At 45.2% G+C, this 25,160-nt stretch overlaps 1 protein-coding gene across 2 annotated transcripts in view; it reads left to right on the forward strand.

Moving 5' to 3' along the window:
- Nucleotides 1-25,160, forward strand: part of NIM1K (NIM1 serine/threonine protein kinase) — a 72,893-nt gene that overhangs the window by 42,001 nt on the left and 5,732 nt on the right. For both annotated transcript variants that reach the window (XM_030882003.2, XM_060295751.1), the window contains exons 3-4: nt 6,285-7,244; nt 24,370-24,638. In XM_030882003.2, the coding sequence (XP_030737863.1) occupies nt 6,953-7,244; nt 24,370-24,638 (561 nt within the window). In that variant the 5' untranslated portion in view covers nt 6,285-6,952. The remainder of the gene's footprint in view (nt 1-6,284; nt 7,245-24,369; nt 24,639-25,160) is intronic.

Consider the following 25,160-nt stretch of genomic DNA (forward strand, 5'->3'; position numbering starts at 1 on the left):
CTTCCCTCTTAGAACTGCTTTTGTTGCATCCCATAGGTTTTGGGTCATCGTGTTTTCATTGTCATTTGTTTCTAGGTATTTTTTGATTTCCTCTTTGATTTCTTCAGTGATCTCTTGGTATTTAGTAGTGTATTCGTTACCCTCCATATGTTTGTATTTTTTACAGGTTTTTTTCCTGTAACTGATATCTAGTCTCATAGCATAGTGGTCAGCAAAGATACTTGATGTGATTTCAATTTTCTTAAATCTACCAAGGCTTGATTTGTGACCCAAGATATGATCTATCCTGAAGAATGTTCCCTGAGCACTTGAGAAGAAAGTGTAATCTGCTGTTGTTGGATGGTGTGTCCTATAAATATCAATTAAGTCCATCTTCTTTAATGTATCATTTAAAGCTTGTATTTCCTTATTTATTTTCATTTTGCATCATCTGTCCATTGGTGAAAGTGGGGTGTTAAAGTCCCCTACTATGAATGTGTTACTGTCGATTTTTCTTTTTATGGCTATTAGCATTTGCCTTATGTATTAAGGTGCTCCTACGTTGGGTGCATAAATATTTACAATTGTTATATCTTCCTCTTGGATCGACCCCTTGATCATTATGTGGTGTCCTTCTTTGTCTCTTCTAATAGTCTTTATTTTAAAGTCTATTTTGTCTGATATGAGAATTGCTACTCCAGCTTTCTTTTGATTTCCATTTGCATGGAATATCTTTTTCCATCCCCTCACTTTCAATCTGTATGTGTCCCTACATCTGAAGTGGGTCTCTTGCAGACAGCATATATACGGGTCTTGTTTTTGTATCCATTCAGCCAGTCTGTGTCTTTTAGTTGGAGCATTTAATCCATTTACATTTAAGGTAGTTATCGATATGTATGTTCCTATTACCATTTTCTTAATTGTTTTGAGTTTGTTATTGTAAGTCTTTTCCTTCTCATGTGTTTCCTGCCTAGAGAAGTTCCTTTAGCATTTGTTGTAGAGCTGGTTTGGTGGTGCCGAATTCTCTTAGCTGTTGCTTCTCTGTAAAGGTTTTAATTTCTCCGTCGAATCTGAATGACATCCTTGCTGGGTAGAGTAATCTTGGTTGTAGGTTTTTCTCCTTCATCACTTTAAATATGTCCTGCCAGTCCCTTCTGGCTTGCAGAGTTTCTGCTGAAAGATCAGCTGTTAACCTTATGGGGATTCCCTTGTATGTTAATTGTTGCTTCTCCCTTGCTATTTTTAATATTTTTTCTTTGTAGTTAATTTTTTTTTTTTTTTTTTTTGTGCAGTACGCGGGCCTCTCACTGTTGTGGCCTCTCCCATTTCAGAGCACAGGCTCCGGACGCACAGGCTCAGCGGCCATGGCTCACGGGCCCAGCCGTTCCGCGGCATGTGGGATTTTCCTGGACTGGAGCACGAACCCGTGTCCCCTGCATCGGCAGGCAGACTCTCAACCACTGCGCCACCAGGGAAGCCCTGTAGTTAATTTTTGATAGTTTTATTAATATGTGTCTTGGCATGTTTCTCCTTGGATTTATGCTGTATGGGACTCTCTGTGCTTCCTGGACTTGACTGACTATTTCCTTACCCATATTAGGGAAGTTTTCAACTATAATCTCTTCAAATATTTTCTCAGTCCCTTTTTTTTTCTCTTCTTTTTGGATCCCTATAATTTGAATGTTGGTGCATTTAATGTTGTCCCAGAGGTCTCTGAGATTGTCCTCAATTCTTTTCATTCTTTTGTCTTTATTCTGCTCTGCGGTAGTTGTTTCCACTACTTTATCTTCCAGGTCACTTATCCATTCTTCTGCCTCAGTTATTCTTCTATTGATTCCTTCTAGAGAATTTTAATTTCATCTATTGTGTTGTTCATCATTGTTTGCTCTTTAGTTCTTCTAGGTCCTTGTTAAACATTTCTTGTACTTTCTCCATTCTATTTCCAAGATTTTGGATCATCTTTACTGTCGTTACTTTGAATTCTTTTTCAGGTAGACTGCCTGTTTCCTCTTCATTTGTTAGGTCTGGTGGGTTTTTACCTTGCTCCTTCATCTGCTGTGTATTTCTCTGTGTTCTCATTTTGCTTAACTTACTGTGTTTGGGTCTCCTTTTTGCAGGCCACAGATTTGTAGTTCCTGTTGTTTTTGGTGTCTGCTCCCAGTGGGTAAGGTTGGTTCAGTGGCTTGTGTAGGCTTCCTGGTGGAGGGGACTAGTTGCCTGTGTTCTGGTGGATGAGGCCTGATCTTGTCTTTCTGGTAGGCAGGACCGTGTCCGGTGGTGTGTTTGTGGGTGTCTGTGACCTTATTATGATTTTAGGCAGCTTCTCTGCTAATGGGTGGGGTTGTGTTCCTCTCTTGCTAGTTGTTTGGCATCAGGTGTCCAGCACTGTAGCTTGCTGGTCATCAAGTGGAGCTGGGTCTTAGCGTTGAGAAGGAGAACTCTGGGAGAACTTTCACCGTTTGATATTACGTGGGGCTGGGAGGTCTCTGGTGGACCAATGTCCTGAACTCGACTCTCCCACCTCAGAGGCTCAGGCCTGACACGTGGCCAGAGCACCAAGACCCTGTCAGCCACACGGAATCCCTGCCTCACCCCATGGGCGAGCGGCCGAGGGGGGTAGGTGTGCTTTCTTCCTTTCATTGTGGAGCCTTTCCTCGGGTGTCTGGCACCTCTTGGCTGGACATTCATTCTAAGCAGAAGGCACTTAAATCTGATTGGAAGCTCCTTGCCTGCAAGTGAAACTGTCACCTGGAGGACTGCACAGTAGGTGGTCAGGCGGGTTTTGGGTTGGAGAACCTCCGAAGATGGGTTTCAGGAGGTCTTTTCTCTTTAACCAAAAGAGGAATCCCCTGCCTGGGGCATTATATACATGTTTCCCTTTATTCTGGAAACTCAAGCGTTTAGGGGTGCAGAGAGAAGAGGGAAACAGTGCTCCCATACCTGGATCTGAGCTAATGGACTGTCCTGTGCCTTCTGCTCCTGAGCTGGCCTGGGAGTGGGCAGAGGGAGTAGCAAACTGGCTCTGAGGAGAAAAGGGGCTCTCACTGCTCTACATTCAAACAATCCCCGTTTTTGGTCTGCTTCAATCCTCCAAACTTTGAGGTAGTTGGTCTCTTATAGTTTGAAGTCTCTTGAGCGTTCGGAAAGGTATATCTCATTGGCGTGTCCAGTTTTGCAGTTTTCTTCACTGTCTTTGCAGAGTCATTAACTACTCCTCAATTTGCTTTCCATCTCCCCCAGATGTGTTGGTATCTTACATCTGCTATTACCTCTCTTACTCTGTTTGTCCTTATGGGTTTATGCCTTTTTCCCCTCCTATTTCTACTGTGGGGGTTTGGAAGGAAATAGAGATAAATGAAAGCATAAAATTCTGTATTTAACTAGAAGTCCCTAATTATCTTTTGATTTTAAAAGCAGTCCATTAGTATTAGACAATCAGGTGTGGCAATCTCCCTGTATAACCAAAAGTAAAGCAAACTTTCTGTACACCAGTTGTGTAAGATGGCAACATATTACATATTTTTAATTTTCTCTTTAAAGGTAAATACATGCACATGAAAAAAGGTAAATCATATAAAAAGAGTAAATAGTGAAAAATACACACCTTTCTCTCATTCTAGTTCCCAGTCCAACAACTCCCCTCCTCAAATGCAGTAAATATTGCCAGTTTCTCAGGTATACCCTCCTCTTTCTTATACTTCTGATATCACATTATGTAAACTCTACTGACCACTTAACAATGTAACTTGGATATCATAACTCATTCTTTTTCACAAGTACAATGAATTATTTCACAAATAATCCACTATTTTTGTATATGTATGTATTGTAACATTTAACTTGTCCCTACTGACGGGCATTTAATTAATTAATGTCTAGTTTTTTCCTACAGAACAATGCAGCAGTGAATATCTATCTAGCCATATTTATATTAGAAATATGTATACCTTTGTGAATGTACGTGCAGGATAAATTCAAGTGGAATAGCTGAGGCAAAGGATACGTACACTTGTACTTTAATACCTATAGCCAGTTGTCCTCCAAGAAGTTGTACCAATTCATACCCTCTAACAATGGATGAGAGCTCCTGTTTCCCTCTCTAACCAGTGAATGATAATTTGAAGACTTTGGATTTCTAAGCAGTACTGTAGCAATTCTCAGTTGGATGGTGGAATTCAGACTAAGTTTTCACCTACACAAGAAGGCGGGGCCAGGAATACTATTGGCCAGTAGAAGGTAGCCCAGGCCTTGGAAATGTGGACTGAAATAAGCTTTCTGAGATAATTCAAGTAAATGTTGGGATAGTGGTATGTGTCTATAAATAAAATATTTACCTCTACTCAATAGATCATACCTGAATGTAACGATCAATCAGTTGGTAGGTTAATTCATTCCTTCTTCAACAAATGCTTATCATACAACTTCCAGGCACTGGGCTGAGCCCTGGGAGTTCGAAGAATAAGGTGCAGGTTCCTGCCCTCCAGGTGCTTATCTAGTTGGGGTTGGTAATGACAGCACCGTGGTGAGGCACTGGGAGAGAGGCAAGCCTGGAGTCCTGAGCAAGGCCCAGGAAGGACACAGAGCCAGGAGGTCCTGGAACCTGCAGGAACACGAGGCGATGGAGCACTGCATCCTGTCGAAAGGCCTTACTCTCTTTGCGTAGGTGAAGCTAAAGTTTCTTTCAGGATTAAAATTGTTACACCACTTCTTGTCTGCGTGGTCTCTTTCTGCCAGGGATCTGAGGAGATCTTTGTAGAGCTACTTAATCTGAAGTACAGGGATGGGTCTCAGAGGGTCTATGAACCCCTTAAAACTGGATGCAGATTAGGTGTGCATGCTTTTTCCTGGGGATAGGGTCACAGGCTTCATCAGAATCTCAAAGGAGTGTGCAACTCCAGGAGGCTTAAGAACCAGTGGCTTAGATTTTCCTCAAGCGAATTCAGGCTCTTTCACCTTAAAATGTCTTTTAAAACACCCTACTCAGACTCTAGCCTAGAGATGTGTGTGGTTACTAATACCTGGCCCCTTTTAAACCTCTGTCCTTTATCCTTCATCCAGCTTCCCCTCCCCCATGCAGAAATAGGCACAGTGATGGGCAGCCTCCCACCACTCCTCTTTCCTGTCCTTGTTTCTCTTTATTCAGCAACCCCATACTTAAACACAATTACAGTGTAAGCAGTTCTGTACCTAACTGGAATAATGTGATATCATCAAACAGAATTGGGAATTCCCATTTCCAAGGCAGTCTCTCATGGTTTCGCTCGGGTTTTTTGGTTTGGAATGTTCAAGTCCAAAAATCGAGTTCAGCGCACATTCAGCAAACACTTTCTTTATTTAGGACATCATGCTCCATGCTGAGGGAGAGAGGAGGAAGAGCAGGATATAGAGATGAATTAAACCTGGTTCCCACCTTCAGGGATAGGAGACCTGTCGGAAATTGTACAGAGTGCTGTGGGGATCCAGGGAGGAAGTGATTATTTCTTACTGGAGGCTGCATGGAAGAAAGTCATGAAGATATTCTAGCTGAGCAAGTATTTCTCATCACTGAGGAGGCCATAGACTTTTGCCCTCCAGTAACATTACCCTGTTTCTGAACCTTCAAAACCTTCAAAAGCTGCTGGGCCTGGAGGCTGACACCTGATTAGAAATACCTAGAAAATAAGCCTAGGAGAAAAATTAGCCAGTGTATGAGAACATACAATGTAAAGGAAATATAACACATTGTTATTCGAATCAGTGTAAGAACTTTTGAAAACTGATAGGAAATCTTTGTCATTATGATGATCGTATTATCATTTTATCTCAAAATTTGACATCGTGGTCACTTTATTTTATAAATGATGCAACCAGAAAAGCTGACAGATTTTACTAAAGAAATTTCCACTGTACCTACTAATTTCTTTTTTTTTTTTGGCCGTGCCACGTGGCTCGTGGGATCAAACCCTGGCCTCCGGCAGTGGAAGTGTGGAGTCCTAACCACTGGACCGCCAGGGAATTCCCTACTGTATTATTATTTTAAAAGTTATGGCTTCAAAGCAAGCCAGAAACAGAAGCAGAAAAATTATTTTGCTAGAAATATTTACAGGCTGTGAGGGCCTTTCTGAAATGTAGATCGAGGGGTGTGTGTGCGTACATTTTCTTCTTACTAAATCATACGTGATCAAGCATTTACTACTGATATGAGTCATAACTGAAATTTGTAGAGTGCTTTTAGACTGGCGCTTACCAAGCAGCTTCACATTCATTATAAATCCCGTACTGTACATTAGCACGGGCTAATACATTTCCTTATTCTCTGTTCTTAGGATGAAGTAGCACCCACCAAGTTTTTGAGACAGCTCACGGCTTAGAGGAAGGCTCATCTAAATAAAGGCCGGCTAAAGTGGCATTGCGGGGATTTAATCCTCCTCTGGCTGCCCGTGTGACCAGAAGGCTGATTTGCAAGTTTCTTCTTTCCTGGGGTCCAGATTATCAGGTCTCCGGGGCCCTGCAACTTGACAGCAAAAGTGCAAAATGAAGAAGATCGGAGATACGCGCCAGCAGCGGGGACCTGAGGGCCTCTGCGGGGCGTTTACACACCAGAGCAAAAGGTTCCCTGGCCATCAAAGGAAATAGCAAACTGGAGCCTTTGTTTTGGGACACAGCCACCTACCACAGAGCACAGCACGGCCAGCCAGAAAGTTCTTGGAGCGGCTCTGGTACCTGGACGTGTGCCTGATGGTCCACTTAGAGCTGGGAAGTTCAGCGTGAAGGAAGGTCTCGAGTGAGGGCGGCTTCGGGCTTGGCTGGTAGGCGGTTCTGGCATTGGCCTCTGCCCTCCCCCGGCCGAAGTGGGGGCTTGCCCAGCTCCCAAGGACACAGGGCTCTGGCAGTCAACTCCCATCTCCCACCCGCCGGGCCCCTTCGGCCCCTCCCCAGCCTGCCCCCGCATCGGTGCCTCTGCTGAGATGGAAACGTGGGCCTGCGGAGGACGATGACTGCCTTGTATGTGAATGGAGGCGGCCTGGAGAACACCCGCTATGCCAGGTGGGACCGGCGAGAGAGCGTGGAGAGTGGCGGTCAGACGGAGTGCACCAAGGAGGACGGAGAGGGACAGCCTCGCCAGCTGACACCCTTCGAGAAGCTGACCCAGGACATGTCCCAAGACCAGAAGGTGGTGAGGGAGATCACGCTGGGGAAACGCATCGGCTTCTACCGCATCCGAGGGGAAATCGGAAGTGGGAACTTCTCCCAGGTCAAGCTCGGGATTCACTCCCTAACCAAAGGTAGGATCCAAACTCCACGGGTGATGCCCAGGGTGTTGGGACCTGGTTGGGGGTCGGGTTAAGAGTCCAGGGCAAAGGAGGCAGGTGAGGCGTCATCACTGAGCCCCTGCTAAGTGCAAGTCCTATACCGGCCGCCGTCCATTGTTGCCGCCGTTCATTTTCACAGTGATGGTGTGAGCTCAGTATTTTTATTTCACTTTATAGATAAGGAAACTAAGATCCAAAGATGTCAAATGTGGCTTTAGCAGTTTAATCTTAGATGATTTTGACTCCAAAAGCTCTCCCACTATAGCATGCAGGTGAACTCACTAAAACATTGAGGGCAATCTGTCCTCTCCAGTTACACCTTGGAGGAGCGGAGGGGAGTGTGGCTTGATTCCAAGGCCACTCGTATTCCGGGTCCTTATTTGTAACTTCTGTTTGTGTTTGTTTGTCAATACCAGTGGCACAGGGGACCTCCCGGACGGTCGGTGGATAGCGGGGTCCAGCCTCTCCTCCTTACCAGAGGCTGCTGCTTCTGTTAGGTTTGGGGGAAAGGGACTTGACCTCAAGAACTTCTCTGCTTCAGCCTGCTCTGTACTAGTTCTCATTGTTGTTAGCTCCTTGCTTGCTACCAATAGCCACGCTTGCTTGGTTGCTGGTCACTCTGGATTCTAGCCCAGCAGCGCCCACCGCTCTGGCCTGAGAGAGGAGCTGTGTAGAGAGACCAGCAGCCCTTTGCTGCCCAACCCATGTGGGCATTTCTCCAAGTTACCTCTAATTTAGCTAACTAAGCCTGGAGATAGTCAGAACGGAGTCACAGGACAGAGAAAGAATGCCTGCAACTCGGTATAATCTACAGACTTCCTAAAGCCCATGGGCTCTGCCCTCTCCCTGAGAGTCCCGTACTGACATTTATTCTCCTTGCACTCAGGCTGCCACCACGTCTCCAGGGCTGCGCTTTCTCGTGTCAGAGTTTTGTTTTCTTTTCTTCTCCAACCCCCAATCCCATTCCCTGCTCATCCCTGTTTGGCCCCTATGGAGAAAGTACCACAACCTCCTCTACCTACACACACACACACACACACACACACACACACACACACACGCACGCACATGCGTGCACACACGCCCAAGTCACTGGAGCTCCAAGTCCCCTTCTATCTTGCTCTGAGCCCGAGTGTCTGGGTTCATGCCTACTCACCTTACCTACCTGGGGACATTACAGCGCTCCTCTGAGCCCTCAGGATCCTCGCTGACAAAATGCAGCCAGTAGCATTGATTACGTTACTCATAAAAGCAGCTCTAGGGCTGCGATTCACATCTAATTGGGAAAGATGTTGCTTTTCAATAGTCTAGAGCAAGAGTGAAAGACAACATAAAACACATAAGGAGATAAGGGGCCAGAAATTGAAAGGAAGACATGAACAGGAAGTGGAGAGGAGAAGTTGCATAAAGGCAAACCAGGAGAGGAATTCAGAAAGGGGAGAGTGTCCGTTGTGGCAGAGAGGTCACAGGGGCTAAAGTCTGAGCAAAGCGTGTTGGAGCTGCTTCCCGAGTGTAGGTTCAGATATTAGATTCTAGTGGAGAGGATAAGATAGTGGAAAAAACATGTGCTTCAGAATCAGACAAATCTGTTCAAATCCTCGTTCAGTCACTTACTAGGTATCTGACTTCATGCATATTACTTAGCCTTTTTGGTCCTCAGTTGCCTCAGCTGTAAAATAGAGATAATGACTCGTATCTTAGAATTGTTGGGGAAATTAGGAATAATATATATGAAGTACATGGCACAGAGTAGCCACTCAATAAATGGTAGCTATCATTGTGCAAGTCTATTTTTTACTTAAACCTATTTCAGAAGGAAATTTGATATTAAAGTCATGAAAACCCATGAGTAGAAGGTAGTGGTAAAAATAAATACAATGCACACAAATTTCAAAGTTCTGTTTATTTATTTTTCCAGCTTTATTGAGATGTGATTGACATATAATATCGTGTAAGTTTAAGGCGTACCATGTTCTGATTTTATGTATGTATATATTATGAAATGATTACCACAATAAGGTCATTTAACACACTCACCACCTCATATAGTTACAATTTCATATGTGTGTGGTGAGAACTTTTAAAATCTATTCTCTTAGCAACTTGCAAAAAATGTTAAAGGGGGACTTCCCTGGCAGTCCAGTGGTTAGGACTCCACACTTCCACGGCAGGGGACATGGGTTTGATCCCTGGTGGGGGAATTAAGATCCCGCAAGCCACACGGCATGGCCAAAAAAATAAAATAAAATTTAAAGGAAACTTACGAAGTGACTGAAAGTAATTTAAAACATGCCAAAAACCCATCTGTGAGTTTCTCTTTACCTTACTTAGGAGAGTGAAGGGAGAACCGATACAGAAATAACATTTTTATGCTGTGTTTCGGTGCTATTTAAGGCTGTTTTCATGCACTAAAATCATTGCATGCCCCATGAGTGTTCAAGGTTCCACTTCGGGAAACACTGACCTCATCTAGCCCTCCTGAATTTTACAAATGGGGAGATGGAGCTCAGAAGTGGCTGTCCCGAGGTCATGGCAGAGACAGGCTTAGAACCCAGCTTCCTTTTTGCTGCAAGCTACCTCGGGATTTTGGTGCAGGGTGGAGGGGGCAGCTCTTTCACATGCTGCCCTGAACAAGCCGACCAAGTGGGCTGCCACTGCCTTCTTCAGCCCCAGACCCCCGCCAGACCCCACCCTGCTCACCAGCCATTCTCCTTCCTGGCGGCTGGACTGCCGGGGAGGGATCCTGCCCTCCAGTGCCTGCAGCAGGGAAGCAGGGGACAATGCGCAAGTCCTAGAGTGTATAACCAAGACTCAGAAGCAGCACCTACCTTCTGCCCGCCCTCCCCGTTCAGACAGTGTGTAAGAGAGAGCGGCACCTTGTCTTGAAGGTGGCAGAAGGTAGTGCAGTATTGTGGAAAGATATCAGCTTTGGAGTCAGCCAGACCTGTGTGGAATTCCAATTCTTTTTTCCTCTAGCTGTGTGACCCCCGAACAAGTTACTTTACCATTCTGTGCCACAATTTCCTTACGTGTACGTGAAGGAAATATATCAGCTGCCTAGGATTGCTAGGAGGAGCGAATTTTAAAAAGATATGATATACCGAATATTTACCGTGTACCTGGACAGAGCATGTAGCAAGTATCCATTAAGTGCCAGTATTAGTCTGCTTTCAAAAAAGTCCAGGTCCTTTAGGCCTGTGTGAGCCACACGTCATTCGTTTCATGGGACAGAAGCCGACTCAGATGAGCTCACGCTGACAGGGTGACTTGTGTGCAGGGGAATCTTGTGGCCGCTCAGCAGGGAGGTAGAGCCACGTTTCAAGGATGGAGGTTACCCCCTCCATCTCCCCTTTCTCTGGGGTTGCGCGGCTTCTCATTTCTACTTCGTACTTCTTTCTGCGGAGTGGCCTTCTCTGCTTAATTACCCAAAGGCATATGGCCAAGAATGATTGTTTCCAGTCCCATATCTACATAACCTCTCAGCTTTATCCCATCTCCATCCCACTAGTTTCATTCTATTTCAGCTCAGATTTTGAAAAGAGAATATAATCGCTCACTGACCAGCCGGCGATAGGCCACCGCTGAGTCAAGGGCCTGCCTATGTCAAGTCAGCTGCAGCCTTTCGGGTCACACGACCCACTGCACTGTCAGCAGGGCCCGAGGTCCAAAGAAGCGTCTCTGAGATGGGAGAGTGGAGAACACAGTAGATTGATGGACATACCATCACCGCGACAATAACCAGCTAAGCAGGGAAACCACCACAAGCCAGGAGCAGGAAAGCGTCTAATTCCTTGGACAGGCTGTTATGTGAGGAGGACGGAAGAAAGAGGAAGGACCACAATTGGTGTTTACATAGTGACTTTCTTCTTGAATGCCAAAGGCTTCTTGCCTGTTGGATTACAGAATTCACTTAATTCTAGTCCCTTGAGTTTCAGAGAATGCGGTGTTTTCCTGCTGTGTGGATGGGGGCCTCAGTGGCCTCACTATCATGCTCTCCTCACTCCTAAACCACCACAGAGTAGCCCTATTGTCAAAGGCTCAATGTCAGCCTCTGCTTATGGGATGAGATGGGTGCACAAAAGGAGAGGAAGGCCAAAAGCACAGGCAGAGGAAAAATCAGTTCAACAGGCACATTTAAACAAGCCAGAAAATGTTAACAGCAGGTCATTGTGTACATTGTACTGATGCAACAGGAAAATGAATCCCAGATTTCACCTCCCAACTTGCAGACTCATCCCGGGATGGCCTCGTCCTGGTACCGTGCTCATCTCTCTTCTGGGTTCTATCAGAAGTGAGCCCAGGAAAGAGTAGGAAGGTGAGGACAAAAGGAACTGAGAGTGTGAAGGAGGGGAGACCCAGATGTGAATCGATGTGGGGATGAAGAAAGAGACGGGCGGTGTAGGTACTAGGAAGTGAGAACTCTGGGAGGATGACAGAGGCAAGACTGGAAGATTGTGACTTATGAAAAGAGGGAGGACGTTAGGCTACCAGGAGCAGACTGGGTTGGAAAGACAGGGGGACATTCCTCTAAAATCTTTACCTCTACAATGGAAGGAGATTTATCAGGGAGTGGTTTAGCTTTGCTGGGAATTACAAATACCCTGTCCCATTACCAGGCCATGTCAGAAGACATAGTCTGAAGAGCGATTTGTATAAATACGGTTCCCATGCAAAGCCAGCTTGCCAAGAATTGTCATTAGGTTTTCTAGGAAATATGGACAACCTGGATAAGATAAAGGAGGAGGTTCCCAGGGAAGCGGAGGGTTTCTGTGCCAGGGGCAGCTCCCAAGACAGTAGTTTAAAAAAAGACACCAGCTGCTCTGGCTCCCTAAAGAGAAGGCTCCAGTATAGGCCCCTGCTGGCTGGAGTTTATTTTTATAGCTAATGGCTCAGATTCTCCTGGGCCTTGCAAGCTGATCGGGCAGGCTGAAGCCATCATGAGTCCCCTTTTAGGCTGATTAGAAATTTCTCAAAAGAAATGACGCACTGGGCTTCTGAATATTTTATGTCCCATCTGTTGCCTCAAACAAAAGTAAAAGAGGCCATGGGTGCCCGTCCCTTTCTCTGTTGCTGTCCTTTCTGACCCCTTCATCCCTGGTCTTCTTCTCTGTTACTCTAGTCTCATGTTTCTAGAAGTCTTTCTTCTTCTCTCTCAATTTATTTATGCATCGGTTCATTCCTTCTTTTTTAAAAAATATAATAAACTCTCTTGTGCCTTACAGAGATGAATGAGATACAGCTCTTGCCTGATAGGAACTCGCAGTAGGTAATGGAGACAGACAGGAAACAACTGATAAGTGCTGTCACAGGGTGAGGTTACAAAGGGTGTGCTCGACTGTGGCTGAAATCAGGAAAGGGTCAATCGATCAGGAAAGGCTTGCATTAGGTCTTGAGGTTTTCGGAGAAATAATGCAGGACACAGAGGAAAGGGAATTCCAGTCAGAGCGAGAGGATGTAAAGTGACTGGAGGTGTGAGCCAGGGTGCGGAGTGTTTGGAGATTTAAGAGTAATTCAATGAGGCTAGTGCATGGGATGCACCCACAGAGCAGTGGGAGATATGGTGGGTGATGTAGGCAGGGACTAGATCATGGAGAATCTTCTTGCATATTTGGATTTTGTCATTTATGTATCAGGAAGCCATTGAAGAGCTTGAAGCAAGCAATTAATAAAATGATTAACTATTAATTATTTCAGTGAGGAAAGGGAATTGAAGTTGGGACATGACAAGAGTCAGGCATGTCAGAATAAAATATTAGTCTAATGATCCAGATGAATGATGATGTCCACCTCAACTAAGGAAGTGACAGTGAGCATGGAGAGAAGGGGATGCATTTGAAAACTATTTTAGAGTATTGGGAAACCTGTGGTCAACTGCATGGGGGAAAGCAGGAGAGGACAGGGAGGGGAAGAAGGAAAGATGACTCCCAGGTTTCCAGCCTTAATGACTTAGCAGTGAATAGTGAATACAGGAGAAGAAGTGGATTTGAGAGTGCAGATCTGGAAGCAGTGACTTGGAGGTACATGGAGGTCAAGTAAAGGAGCCCAGTGACCATCTTGGAACCCAAGAGACAGTATGCATGAGAAATAAAGGTTTGGGGCCTAATAAATCTGGGGTACAGTGAAAGTCTTGTATGTCCTGGTCGTAGGCTCCTTGGTGTCAGACATTGTATCATATTGATCCTCAGACTTCCCCCACGTTCATTATAACTAATAAATATTCAACAAGTACTTGGTGAATTAAGTCAGTATAATAACTTCCCCGGAAAGTCCAGTAGTGGCGGGAAGAGAGATGGGAGGGAGCAATGCATGCAGTACTCTCTGGTGGGTCCTTCATGCTCTAATCTCCTAGAAGGACAGGGCTGGGGGACTCACGCAGGCTCCAGTAAAGCTTCACCGAGAAGGCCCAGTGGTTTTGAAAAAGGGGTCCCTCCTCTTGAGTACATTCACTAAAACAGCAGTTTAGAATTATGTTTTCTGGATGCAACTAGAGATTATCATACTAAGTGAAGTAAGGCAGAAGAAGAAAGACAAATACCATATGATATCACTTAGATGTGGAATCTAAAATATGCCACAAATGAACATATCTATGAAATAGAAACAGACTCACAGATGTAGAGAACAGACTCGCAGTTGCCAAGGGGGAGGGGGTATGGGGGAGGAATGGACTGGGAGTTTGGTGTTAGTAAATGCAAACTATTATGTATAGAATGGATAAACAAGGTCCTACTGTATAGCACAGGAGACTATATTCAATATCCTGGGATAAACCATAACGGAAAGAATATAAAAAGACTTTGCTAGACAGCAGAAATTAATGCAATATTATAAATCGACTATACTTCAATAAAAAAGTAAATTGAAAATAAATAAAATTATGTTTTCTTACTTTAAGAATGGTTAGTCATTGGCTTTGGTGAATCCATCCTAAAAATAAATTCAGTATTACTATAGCAAAAAGAAGTTCCCTATTTATAATGCAAAGGACTCAAAATAATTTATATGCTCCAATGATGCAGGAAAGCTCAAGGATATTAAAGCATATGCACTTGGATGGAAGTCACACAGCCATTAAAAATCACAATTGTGGAGAGTCTGTGGTAACATGGAGGATGCGTGGGACACGATAATAAATGAAAATGCAAGGCGCAAACTTGAGTTACACTGCAGTGGGGATACTTATCCTGGGCTCTTGTGAGTGTTAAGTGAGATCATTTATTCAACAAATATTTGTTGATCACCTCCCGGGTAACAGGCACTGTTCCAGGGACTGGAGATACAGAATTGAACGAAATAGACAACAATCTGTCCTGTGGAGCTTATGTTCTAGCAGGGAGAGACAGACAAAAGTAAGCCAGTAAAATATTCATTATGCTACGTAGTGATAAGGGACAGGAAGGAAGATAGAGCAGAGGGGAGGGGAGGGAGCACTGGGGGCTGCAGTTTTAGACAAAATGGCCAGGGACAGCCTCCCTGAGGAGGTGATCATTGAACTGAAGGGAATAAGGAAACTGGCCTTGGAGTCCATGGGGGAACGTGGTCAGGCAGAGGGGACAGCAAGCAGAAGAGCGCCAAGGTGGGAGAGTGCCTGTAAAACTCTAGGAACGGCTGAGGCGTGTGACAGCAGAGGGTGGCAGGGACCAGACCACATAGGGTTAATACGCAGTATGGCAAAGTCAGGACTTCGGCTTTTCCTATGAGGGAAACCGGAGCCCTTTGAGGCAGCAGAGAAGTGACAGCACGACCTGGCTTAACGCTTAATAGGATCACCTTGGCTGCTCTGTTGAAAATAGGCTGCAAGGGGTCAAAGGCAGAAAAGGAGAGATCAGCTAGGAGCCTATCGGAATAATCCAGGCGAGAGAGATTCCCCAGGAAGGGAGCAGTGAAAGGCTGAGAAGTGGCTGGATTCTGGCTGTATTTAGAAGTAGAGATAACGGGATTTGCTGACAGATTGAAAGTGGAGTGTAAAAGAGAAGAGTCAAATACTCAAGGTTTTTGTCCTGGATGACTGCAAGAATAGAGTTTCCATTTACTGAAACTGGGAAGACTGTAGAAGGAACAGGTTTGGGGCGGGGGAGATCAGTATTGGACGTGTTATGCTGGGCGTGCCTGTTACACATGCACAGCAGAGGCTGTTGGTGCCTCACCCGTGTCTCCTTGGGCCTTACCATCTCAGTGCATGCAGGCCAGACCTTCAAATGCCAGTCTCTCCATCTCTTTGCCTCTGGGCTTCCTCTAGCTGCTGGAGCTGCTGTTCCTGCATGCGTGGGAAACAGAGGGCAATTAATGTCTGCCAGGAACAGCCAACGACTAGTTACTGGCGGTAGTTGATATACAAATACCCCAGCTCTCTCACTCTTCTCATGATAAAACTCAAACGATAACTGGCAGCAGGATCGTTGGAAGACGGAGGGAACAAAAGATGCCCATCGAGCTGAGAAGTCATCTTGAGACTGAAATGAGGCAGCGCCATATACTCAATGGATCAGTTTATTGTAGGGTACCTTACAAGGTGGGTTCAGGATCGGGCTGACAAAGATCTGGAAGCATTCGCAGCTGTCCTCTGCACCGCCCGAAGGGCCACTGGGGCAATTTTATAGCTAACCTAGGGTATGGGAGTACCCTTGAAAACAGGAAGTACCTTCCTAAGTCAAGATGATTGATTGGGTAACTAGTCTCGTGGGTACCAGGAAAATGTCAGGGAAGGTCTTCATCATTATTTGGGAACTAACAGAGCATAGAGGCCACCTGGACCTACCGATCATTAAACAATATCTGTTAACTACAAAGCCCTTGACAGAGAAGTGATTTGCCGCATCGTGCAGTCCTGGGTAGGGTCAGTGGAAGGACAGGAAGAATTGTTTGAGCCCGAGATGATGTCAGTTATGCTAACAGCCATGCAGGATTAACTGGTAACTCGCTTAGTAACACATCCTTAATTGGCTGCCTTTCCTCATTCTTCTACCCGTGTTTCCTGGGTACCACCTCCTTCATCGACTGCTTGCACCTGAATCACTGCCTCATGATCTGCTTCTGTAAGAAGCCAAACTGAGACAACCAAGTGGAGGGGTCTTGTAGGCAGGAGTATTTATGCATCTGGAATTGTTGAGGAAATTGTAGGGATGTCCAAGGACTAAGCCTTCAGGTGTTGAACATTTAGAGGCTGGGCAGATGAAAAGAACACAGCAAAGGAGCCTTAGAAGAAGCGGCAAGAGGTAGGAGAAAAACCAGGAGCGTGTGTTTTCCTAGAAACCAAGTGACAAAGGTGTTTCTAGGAGGAAGGATGAAATCTGGAAACTGGCCATTGGTTTTAGCAACTTGGAGGTCATCGGTGACCCTGAGAGGAGCTTTTCTGGTAGCAATATCTCTTAGGTTCAAGACATAATGAGGGGAGGGCTGGAGACAGTGACGTAGAACCAGCTCTTTAAGAGAGTTTTGCTACAAAAGAATGAGAAGAAGAGCCTGATGCTAGAGGGGGAAGTGGGGTCGAGAGAGATTTTTTGTGGTTTCTCAAAAACTTTTTTTAATGTTTAACATACATAAATACAAAAAGAAGTATGAAAATCACAAATATGCAGTTAAATGAATTTTCCAAACTAAAAAGACCCATATAACCACTGCCAAGTTCAAAAAAGAGAACGTTCCCAGTACTTTAGAGGCTCCCCTATTCCCCCCTTCTGTTTACTACATCCCCAAGTATAACCACTACCCTGACTTCTAACACCACAGATTGTGTTTACCTGTACAATTTATATAAATGGCATCATACAGTATGTCTTCTTTTGTCTTATTTCATTTGTTCAATATTAAACTTGTGAAAGCTGGGGACTTCCCTGGTGGTCCAGTGGTTAGGACTTAGCTCTCTCACTGCTGGAGCCCCGAGTTCGATCCCTCGTGCAAGCCGCAAAGCACAGCCAAAAAAAAAAAAGTGGGAAAACCATCCGTATTATTTTATGTAGTTTAGATGCTTCATTCTTATTGCTACATAGCAGCCCATTGTACAAATATACTACAGTTTATTTATCCATTCTACTGTTGATGAACGTGAGGATAGTTTCCAATTTGGGGCTACTATGAATGACGTTACTATGAACATTCTAGTACAAGTCTTTTGGTAACATGTATGCATTTTTGTGGGGAAGACTTTTTTTTTTAGATGGGTAAATAGCATGAATGTATGCAGATGGAAAAGATTCAGTAGAAAGGTTAAAACTTATGACGCAGGAGAGAAGGAAGAAATCTTGGATGCCTGTTCTTGAGTAGAGGAGAGTAGATGGAATCTATTCAACATGTAGAGGGGTCTTCGCTAGGCCTTAGATAGGAGCAGGGACCATTTACCCAGAGAAACAGGAAGACAGAGTTTATGGGCACAGATTCAGGTAGGCTGGAAGAAGTGGCAGAAGGAACTTGAAATTCTCTTCTATGGCTTTCTTTACTCGATAAAATAGAAATCTAAGTCATCAGCTATGAGTGAGGAGAGAGAGAAGGTATTAGAGATTTGATGGGAGAAGAGAAGGCATGAAAGCGTCATCTAAAAGTGTAGGGGCACTATTGGACCAGGGAAATATAGTGTGTCTGCCAGGAGCAATAAAGACACACCTGAGGTTATAGATCATGAATTCAAAGTGAGACAAGCTGTCATGGTCACTGCATGGGTGTAGGCAGAGAGTAGGTGGGAGGTTGGATTTAACCAGGGTGTGGTTCAGCTGAGAAAACGCGATGAGAGAGACCAGAGATGTTGAGGGAGTACACAGAGCCATGACAACAACCATAAAGATGCTCCTCCAGGACTTCCCTGGTGGCGCAGTGGTTAAGAATCCGCCTGCCAATGCAGGGGACACGGGTTCAAGCCCTGGTCCTGGAAGATCCCACATGCCATGGAGCAACTAAGCCCGTGAGCCACAACTACTGAGCCTGCACTCTAGAGCCCACGAGCCACAACTGTTGAGCCTGTGTGCCACAACTACTGAAGCCCTCACACCTAGAGCCCATGCTCTGCAACAAGAGAAGCCACCACAGTGAGAAGCCCACACACTGCAACGAAGAGTAGCCCCCTGCTCGCCGCAACTAGAGAAAGCCCGTGCACAACAATGAAGACCAAACACAACCAAAAATAAATAAATAAATAAATTTTAAAGAAAAAGAAAAAAGATGCCCCTCCAGCACACACCACCAATCCTCCCCATTCCTCAACCCAGAAACCTTTACCTCTTCTTCAACCCTAACCCTTGGCTGAACCCCAAGTGCTATTGATGCTCCCTTCTAAGTATCTCACCCTTTCCTAGTTGGATTAAATTGCTGTAATCTGTCTCCCTCATCCATATTTATGTCATCCTCTGCACTGCAGCCAGAAGCGGTCTTTTAGAAAATGCAAGGCTGGTCATATAGCTCGCTCTCTGCTTGAAACTTTCTAGTGGTTTCTCTTGGTTACCAGAGGGGAAGGGTGCAGGCAAGGGATAGTTAGCGAGTTTGGGATTGATATATACACACTGCTATATTCAAAATGGATAAGCAACAAGGACCTACTGTATAGCACAGGGAACTCCACTCAATATTATGTAACAACCTAAATGGGAAAAGAATTTGAAAAAGAATGGATACATGTATATGTATAACTGAATCACTTTGCTGTCCACCTGAAACTAACACAACATTGTTAATCAACTATACCCCAATATAAAAGAAAAGAAAAGAAAAGAAAAGAAAAGAAACTCTCCAGTGGTTTCTCAATGCCCTTAATCTGAGGTCCAGAATATGACTCACAGACTTTGGCCCTGGCTGACTCTCCAGCCTCGTCTTGGCCTATCTTTTCCTTCATTTGTGCCAGCTCCACTCTCTTCTTTCAATTCCTCAAAGGCAGTGGTCTCCAAAGTAGGGTGCACATACCCATGGGGGTGCCTACTGGGATGAGGGAAGAAAATATTAGAACTTCTTTTCTATATTTATTTGTTATTACATGTTTTTAATTTCCATGATTACATACATTTAAAATGTGTATATTAGTAGTGCATGCATATAATTTATAAATAAATATACATAGAGAGCAATGCTCAAAAATGTTTATTAGTAAAGGAAGCTAATCAAAAAAGTGTATAGACCATTACCCTAAGGTATTAGGGTCTTTCCTGCCTCAAGATCTTCTCTCCTATACAACCTTACTATTAGAATCTCCCCTTATTGCTTCTCCCCTACTTTCCTCTAGTTAACATTTAGAGTCCAGGGAAAGTGTTAAAAATCTTCCCTGACCCTCTGACTCGGGGTACATCCCCTTGTTTTTGCTCCACTGCATCCCCCTCTCTTACCCTCCTAGCCCACTGTGCTGGACATCTTCCACCTGCTTCCCCAGATCCATTTTCCACCCTTCATTTTGCTCTCTGCCCCAGACTTCATCATGTCTCTTTAGTCCTGTGGGTTCCAGTTGGCTTTAGCTTGTAGGGAGCCCTTGAACTGGATCAAAGGAAGGAGAGGGAGAGCCTGAGATCTGTTCCCCCAGCCTGACTGTGAGGTTGATTCAGGCCAGCTGTACTTCTGGAAGGACGTCTCAGCTCCCCTCAAGGTAGCTTTCTCTACACAACCCTCTCTAGGTTCTAATATCTGCTCCCTCCCCCTGTCCCTTTGGTCCCAAAGACAGATTTTGCTTGGTCCACTCTAGGTTTGAAAGTTTGAATTCGTTGCTGACACTTAATGATTAGAATGACTGCATTACAATTCAGATATCTCTTGAAAAAAGTTAGATTTGATAACACTGAGTCTACATCCCAAACAGTAACAATTGTCTGGAGTTGAGTAGCAGCTGCCCCTTTGCTCTGGGGCATGTACTTCTCAGGACTCCACAGTCCCCACTACTCCCTGTTGCCTTACAATAAGCTTTCCACCCTGTTTCCACCCTGGCCTCTAGAGACATTTGAGTTTGCAAGTCCTGGTTTAAGGAAATGTGTCAGTCTCTTCAACAAATTTGGAGAAAGGGGAGGTTTACCTCTCGAATTTCTCTACTTCTCTCTCTCTCTCCTCTCCATCACTACCGAGAGAGTCCTCTCCCTGCGGTTGCTATCATCACCTCCAAAACCACCACCCTGCCCTCAAGTGTGCTCTGCTCCTATCCCTTTCCCACACTGCAGCCAGAGTACCCGTTCTAAAGTGGATATCTGGTTATGACAATCCCTTAAAACCTTGTAGTGTCTTCCTACTGCCCTAAAAATAAAGGCTACTTAAAAAAAAAATTGAAGTATGATTAACTTACAATACCATATTACTTTCAGGTGTACAACATAGTGATCCAATGTTCTTATACATTACAAAATGATCGCCATGGTAAGCCATCTGTCACCATACAGAGTTATTACAATATTACTGACTGTATTCCCTGAACTATACATTACATCCCTGTGACTTATTTTATAAGTGGAAGTTTGTACCTCAATCTCCATCACCATGTCAACTGAAAAAAAAATGCACAACCTAAAGTTGAGAATTATCTTTTATTCAGCAGACAAAACTGAGGACTTAAGCTGGGGACACAGTCTCTCAGATGGCTCTGAAGAGGTGAGGGGGGAGCCAGGGTATATAGGAGCTTTTGCAACAAAGACCAGGTAGTCAGAACTTCAAAAGATTACTGTTAATTAAAGAACACCGGATGTTGCAAGTTAAGGAATTCAGCACTTTTCTGGGTATGGGAAGATGCAAAAGCCGGGACTCATTGAAATCATTCCTTTGACGTGCACCTCAGCTATCTGGGGCCAGTATCCTGCGCTTTCTCATTCTGAGTCTCCTCAGGGTGCAGGGGGGGGTCGGGTGGCAGCAGGGCTGACTGCTCATGGCTGGCATCCCATTTCTATCCTGAGTTCCCTCAGGCCTAACCTTCAGCGGCTGTAATGTGAAGGCTTAATGGCTACAACATCCTTTGTTTACTGATATGTCCGGCAAAGTTTTTTTTCCTCTGAGAGTGTATTTCTTCGTCTTCCCACCGCCAAGACTACATTTCTTGAAATAATTTCCAGGTCTTTGGGTAATGTGACGCCTGCCTACGCTGCAGGCTGGTTTGGGACCCCTTCCCCCCAGCCTGCCAATTCTCCATGCCCAGCGGAGTGGGCTCCTCTTAGATCCTGAAACACAAACGTGACATCTCGCCCAGACCTGGCACACTGTCCCCTTCCCATGGCCAAGTATTGGGCCTCCCTCCTCCCCTCCTGTTCACAAGGCAAGTGTCATTTCTCAAGGGATCTCTCTGTTCTCCTATGTGCGCCCCTTCCTAACACGTGCCACGCTTGTAATGAGGGTTTTTTCAAAGTCTCACTGGACTGTAGGCACATGTCTGTCTTTTTCTCAGTCTGGTGCAGAGTAGGTACTGCCTGAACATTTGTTGAAAGGTGGACTTAGAGACCTAGTTCTTCACGAGCCGGCAATTTCTACCACTTAGTGACAATTCAGAACACCAGGGCTTTTTCAAATGTTTCAGATGATTATACATGTACGTTATGCGGCATGACTATAATCTGATTTAACACAAAGCGGAGGAAACAGGCTGGGACTAGAGTGAGCCATCGGACGCCTGAGGGTGTAGAATTTCAGAACGCATTTCCTCTTGCAAACATTCTCCTGCCTCACTCTGGTCCCGGCCGTGGGAGGGCAGCCTTTCCTAAGAACCGCTCAAATATAAAACTGAAAATCTAAAACTAGGATTGTCCTAAAGGGAGGTTTGAGACAGCGGCCTGGACGCACACCCCAACCGGATTCTTGGGCGGTCGCAGGGTGAGCAGCGCGCGTGCAGCTGCGGCGGCCGAGGGGGCGGCAGAGAGGGACCCGCACCTAAGCAGAAGCCTGGCCTGCGCTGGGGAGGACCGGCCGCAGCAGCGGCCCCTTCCGCAGGCAGGCTGCCAGGCTGAAGGACGGAATTCATTATTCTAGCCCTTGGGATAACAGCTCGCCTACCAGGCTACACAAAACCAGAGTTTCTGTTTCAGGTAAAGAGCGGCGGGGAATCTTAATCCTAAAGCCTCAACAGCAGAAAGGACGCGAGCAGCGGGGCGAGAACGCCCCGGGGACCGGCCGTGTTGGTCCATCCGTCTGCCGGGAGGATTGCCTGCGGAGGTCGCGGGAGCCCTGAGGGTCCTGCTCCGTGTAGCTTCCCTCCGCCTTCCCCACCCGAGCAAGCGCGGCCACCTCAGGCACCAGCGAGCCCTGCCTCTTCGTCTTCCAGGAGTCCTACTGGACCTACTTTAACAAACCGATAACACTCCTATTTTAAACTAGCAGCTTCTATTTTCATGCCCATAACCACTGTGCCAAAAGGTCCTCAAACCAGTTGTTTTGCAAGTAGGTCAAACAGGCTCCCTGCCATCCCGTTCTCCCTGCTTATTTGCCTGCAAAATTCTTTCTTATCTAATAGAAAGTCTGGTCCAGTTTGAACCAAAAAATGAATGAAGTGTTACTTCGGAGTAGCGATTCATTCATTTTCAAACATTAACCATTTTTATTACACAATCTATGTTAATTGTATAATTAATTGTAGGAAAATTAGAAAACACAGATAAGTAAAAAAAAAAAAAAGAAAAATTAAAGGAAAACCATCCATTAGCGGGGGATAAACTGGGAGATTGGGACTGACATATATACGTGACTATAAAATAGATTAATAATAACCTGCTGTATAGCACAGGGAACTCTACTCAATACTCTGTAATGGTCTACATGGGAAAAGAATCTTAAAAAAAAAAGAGTGGATATATATACGTATCACTGATTCACTTTGCTGTACACCTGAAACTAACACAACATTGTAGATCAACTATACTATTCCAATAAAAGTTTTAAAAAAAGAAAACCATCCATGATCCCCCCATTAATAAAATAACTATTCTAAACATTTTGGTGTATATCTTGCCAGATTTTTTCCTATGCGAATGCACATTTGTGTTTTTCCTCACTTGTTCTATACTGAACAACTTTCCATGTTCATAAATAAAGATCAACGTGATTGTTTTGAAAGCTGCATGTTGTACCATTAGAGAGAGAGATGAACCACACTTCAACCATCTTTCTTGCTGGACACTTAGGCTGTTCCCAGTGTTAGAGAAGGCTTCTTACACAAGCAATCTTGTACACGTGTCCGATTATTTCTTTAAGATTAATTGCCAAAAGTAAAAAGGGTGGGTCAAAGGGTGTGACCATTTTAAAGACTCTTAAGACGTAATACCAAACTACAGTCCAGAACCATCTTACCAACTAGTCCTCCCACCAGCAGCACCTTGCAGTGCCCGACTCTTCATGGCTTTCCAACAATCCAGACACACCGAGCACTGGTGTTTCCTGTACTGGTACATGGTGTGCCAGGCACTGACAAAGTCAAATCAGATCAAACAGCCCACGCAAGGAAGGGGGTAGGAGGAAGAAACAGATGAGGAGGCAATATTTATAGGTAGATGTGCTGAGATGATAGTACAGAGAATACACAGAAGCTGGATGTCATCATCTTCCTGGGACAGGTGTCATAGAAGGCTTCCTGGAAGAGGTTGGTTCTGAGGCTGGCCTTGAAGACTCATCCGGCATTAGCTGAGTAAAGAACAGGAAGGAGTGATGAGCCAGAGAGAGGAAATAATCCAGGTAGATCCAGGAAGAGGAAAGATCCCAGGCATGAATGTCCTGTACCTTTTCAGTTAACAGCAAAACGTTCTGTAACGTTAGACTACAGGGCGCATGGGGAGGTGGTTAGGAGCGGTGGGCCATGAGGCTGAAGAGGTAGCTTGGGCCTGATCAAGAGGGGCTCTGTCGGCTAAATAAAGGTGCTTTAACTTTATCCAGAAAACTGGATAAAGCTCACCAAACTGAAACCTCCTTGGGAGGCAGGAGTTGGCATTAAAACCTGTACATGGTAGAGTCACACTGATCTAAGGGACCAGCATGGATGTTGAACTCAAAAATTGCTGTTCGTCATTACTGCTGAGGAGCTTTCTGAGCTGGAAATAGCCACTTAACCTCTGTGTCTAGTGAAATAGAGGGACTAGGTTCCTTCCAGTTCTATGAACTGGAAGGACTGTTCTATGAACAGTTCTAGCTATGAACTCAGGCACATCCTTTGACTTTTTTTTTTTTTTTCTTCCAGAAAAGGTGGCCATTAAGATCCTGGACAAGACCAAGTTGGACCAGAAAACCCAAAGGCTCCTATCCCGCGAGATCTCCAGCATGGAAAAACTGCACCATCCCAACATCATCCGCCTTTATGAAGTCGTGGAGACTCTATCCAAGCTCCACTTGGTGATGGAGTATGCAGGGGGTGGGGAGCTCTTTGGGAAAATCAGCACTGAAGGGAAGTTCTCAGAACCAGAGAGCAAGCTCATCTTCTCCCAGATTGTGTCTGCCGTGAAGCACATGGTGAGCGGGGCGAGGAGGGAGAGTCCTGCTCCCATTCTACCCACAGTGGGAGCATGGGGCTTTAGTTTACCATCATCTAAGCATCTCCGAAGACTTTAGTCCTACAAGGGCAGACAGCAGTCCCTTCTGCGAGAGTCAGATGTCTGGCTGGGATCGTGCTCCCTGCCTCCGAAGCAATGCCCAGGGATCTCCAGTTGCACGGCAGCCTCTTGGCCTTTGTGAAAGTTGGCAGGACTCACTCTGAGCAGCCGGATGACCATCACCCCTTCCTTGGCCACATGCATTCCTCCAGCCCCGTCTTCCACTACTTAGAGAGCTGGCTTCTCACTGCTTCTTGGCCTTGCCTCCCTAATTCTGTGTCTAGGATGCCCTCTCCCCTCTTTTCACATCTCACATCCTCAATCCCATCCACACTTCGTGACCCAGCTCAGTTCTGTCTCTCTCTGTGAAACTTTCTTCAATCTTGGGTCAGCCTGCGCTGATCTTCATGCCTTTGGTGAACCCCACTAGCTCTTTTTTTTG

The sequence above is a fragment of the Globicephala melas genome, chromosome 3, assembly GCF_963455315.2.
Source record: "Globicephala melas chromosome 3, mGloMel1.2, whole genome shotgun sequence".
Taxonomy (NCBI): domain Eukaryota; kingdom Metazoa; phylum Chordata; class Mammalia; order Artiodactyla; family Delphinidae; genus Globicephala; species Globicephala melas.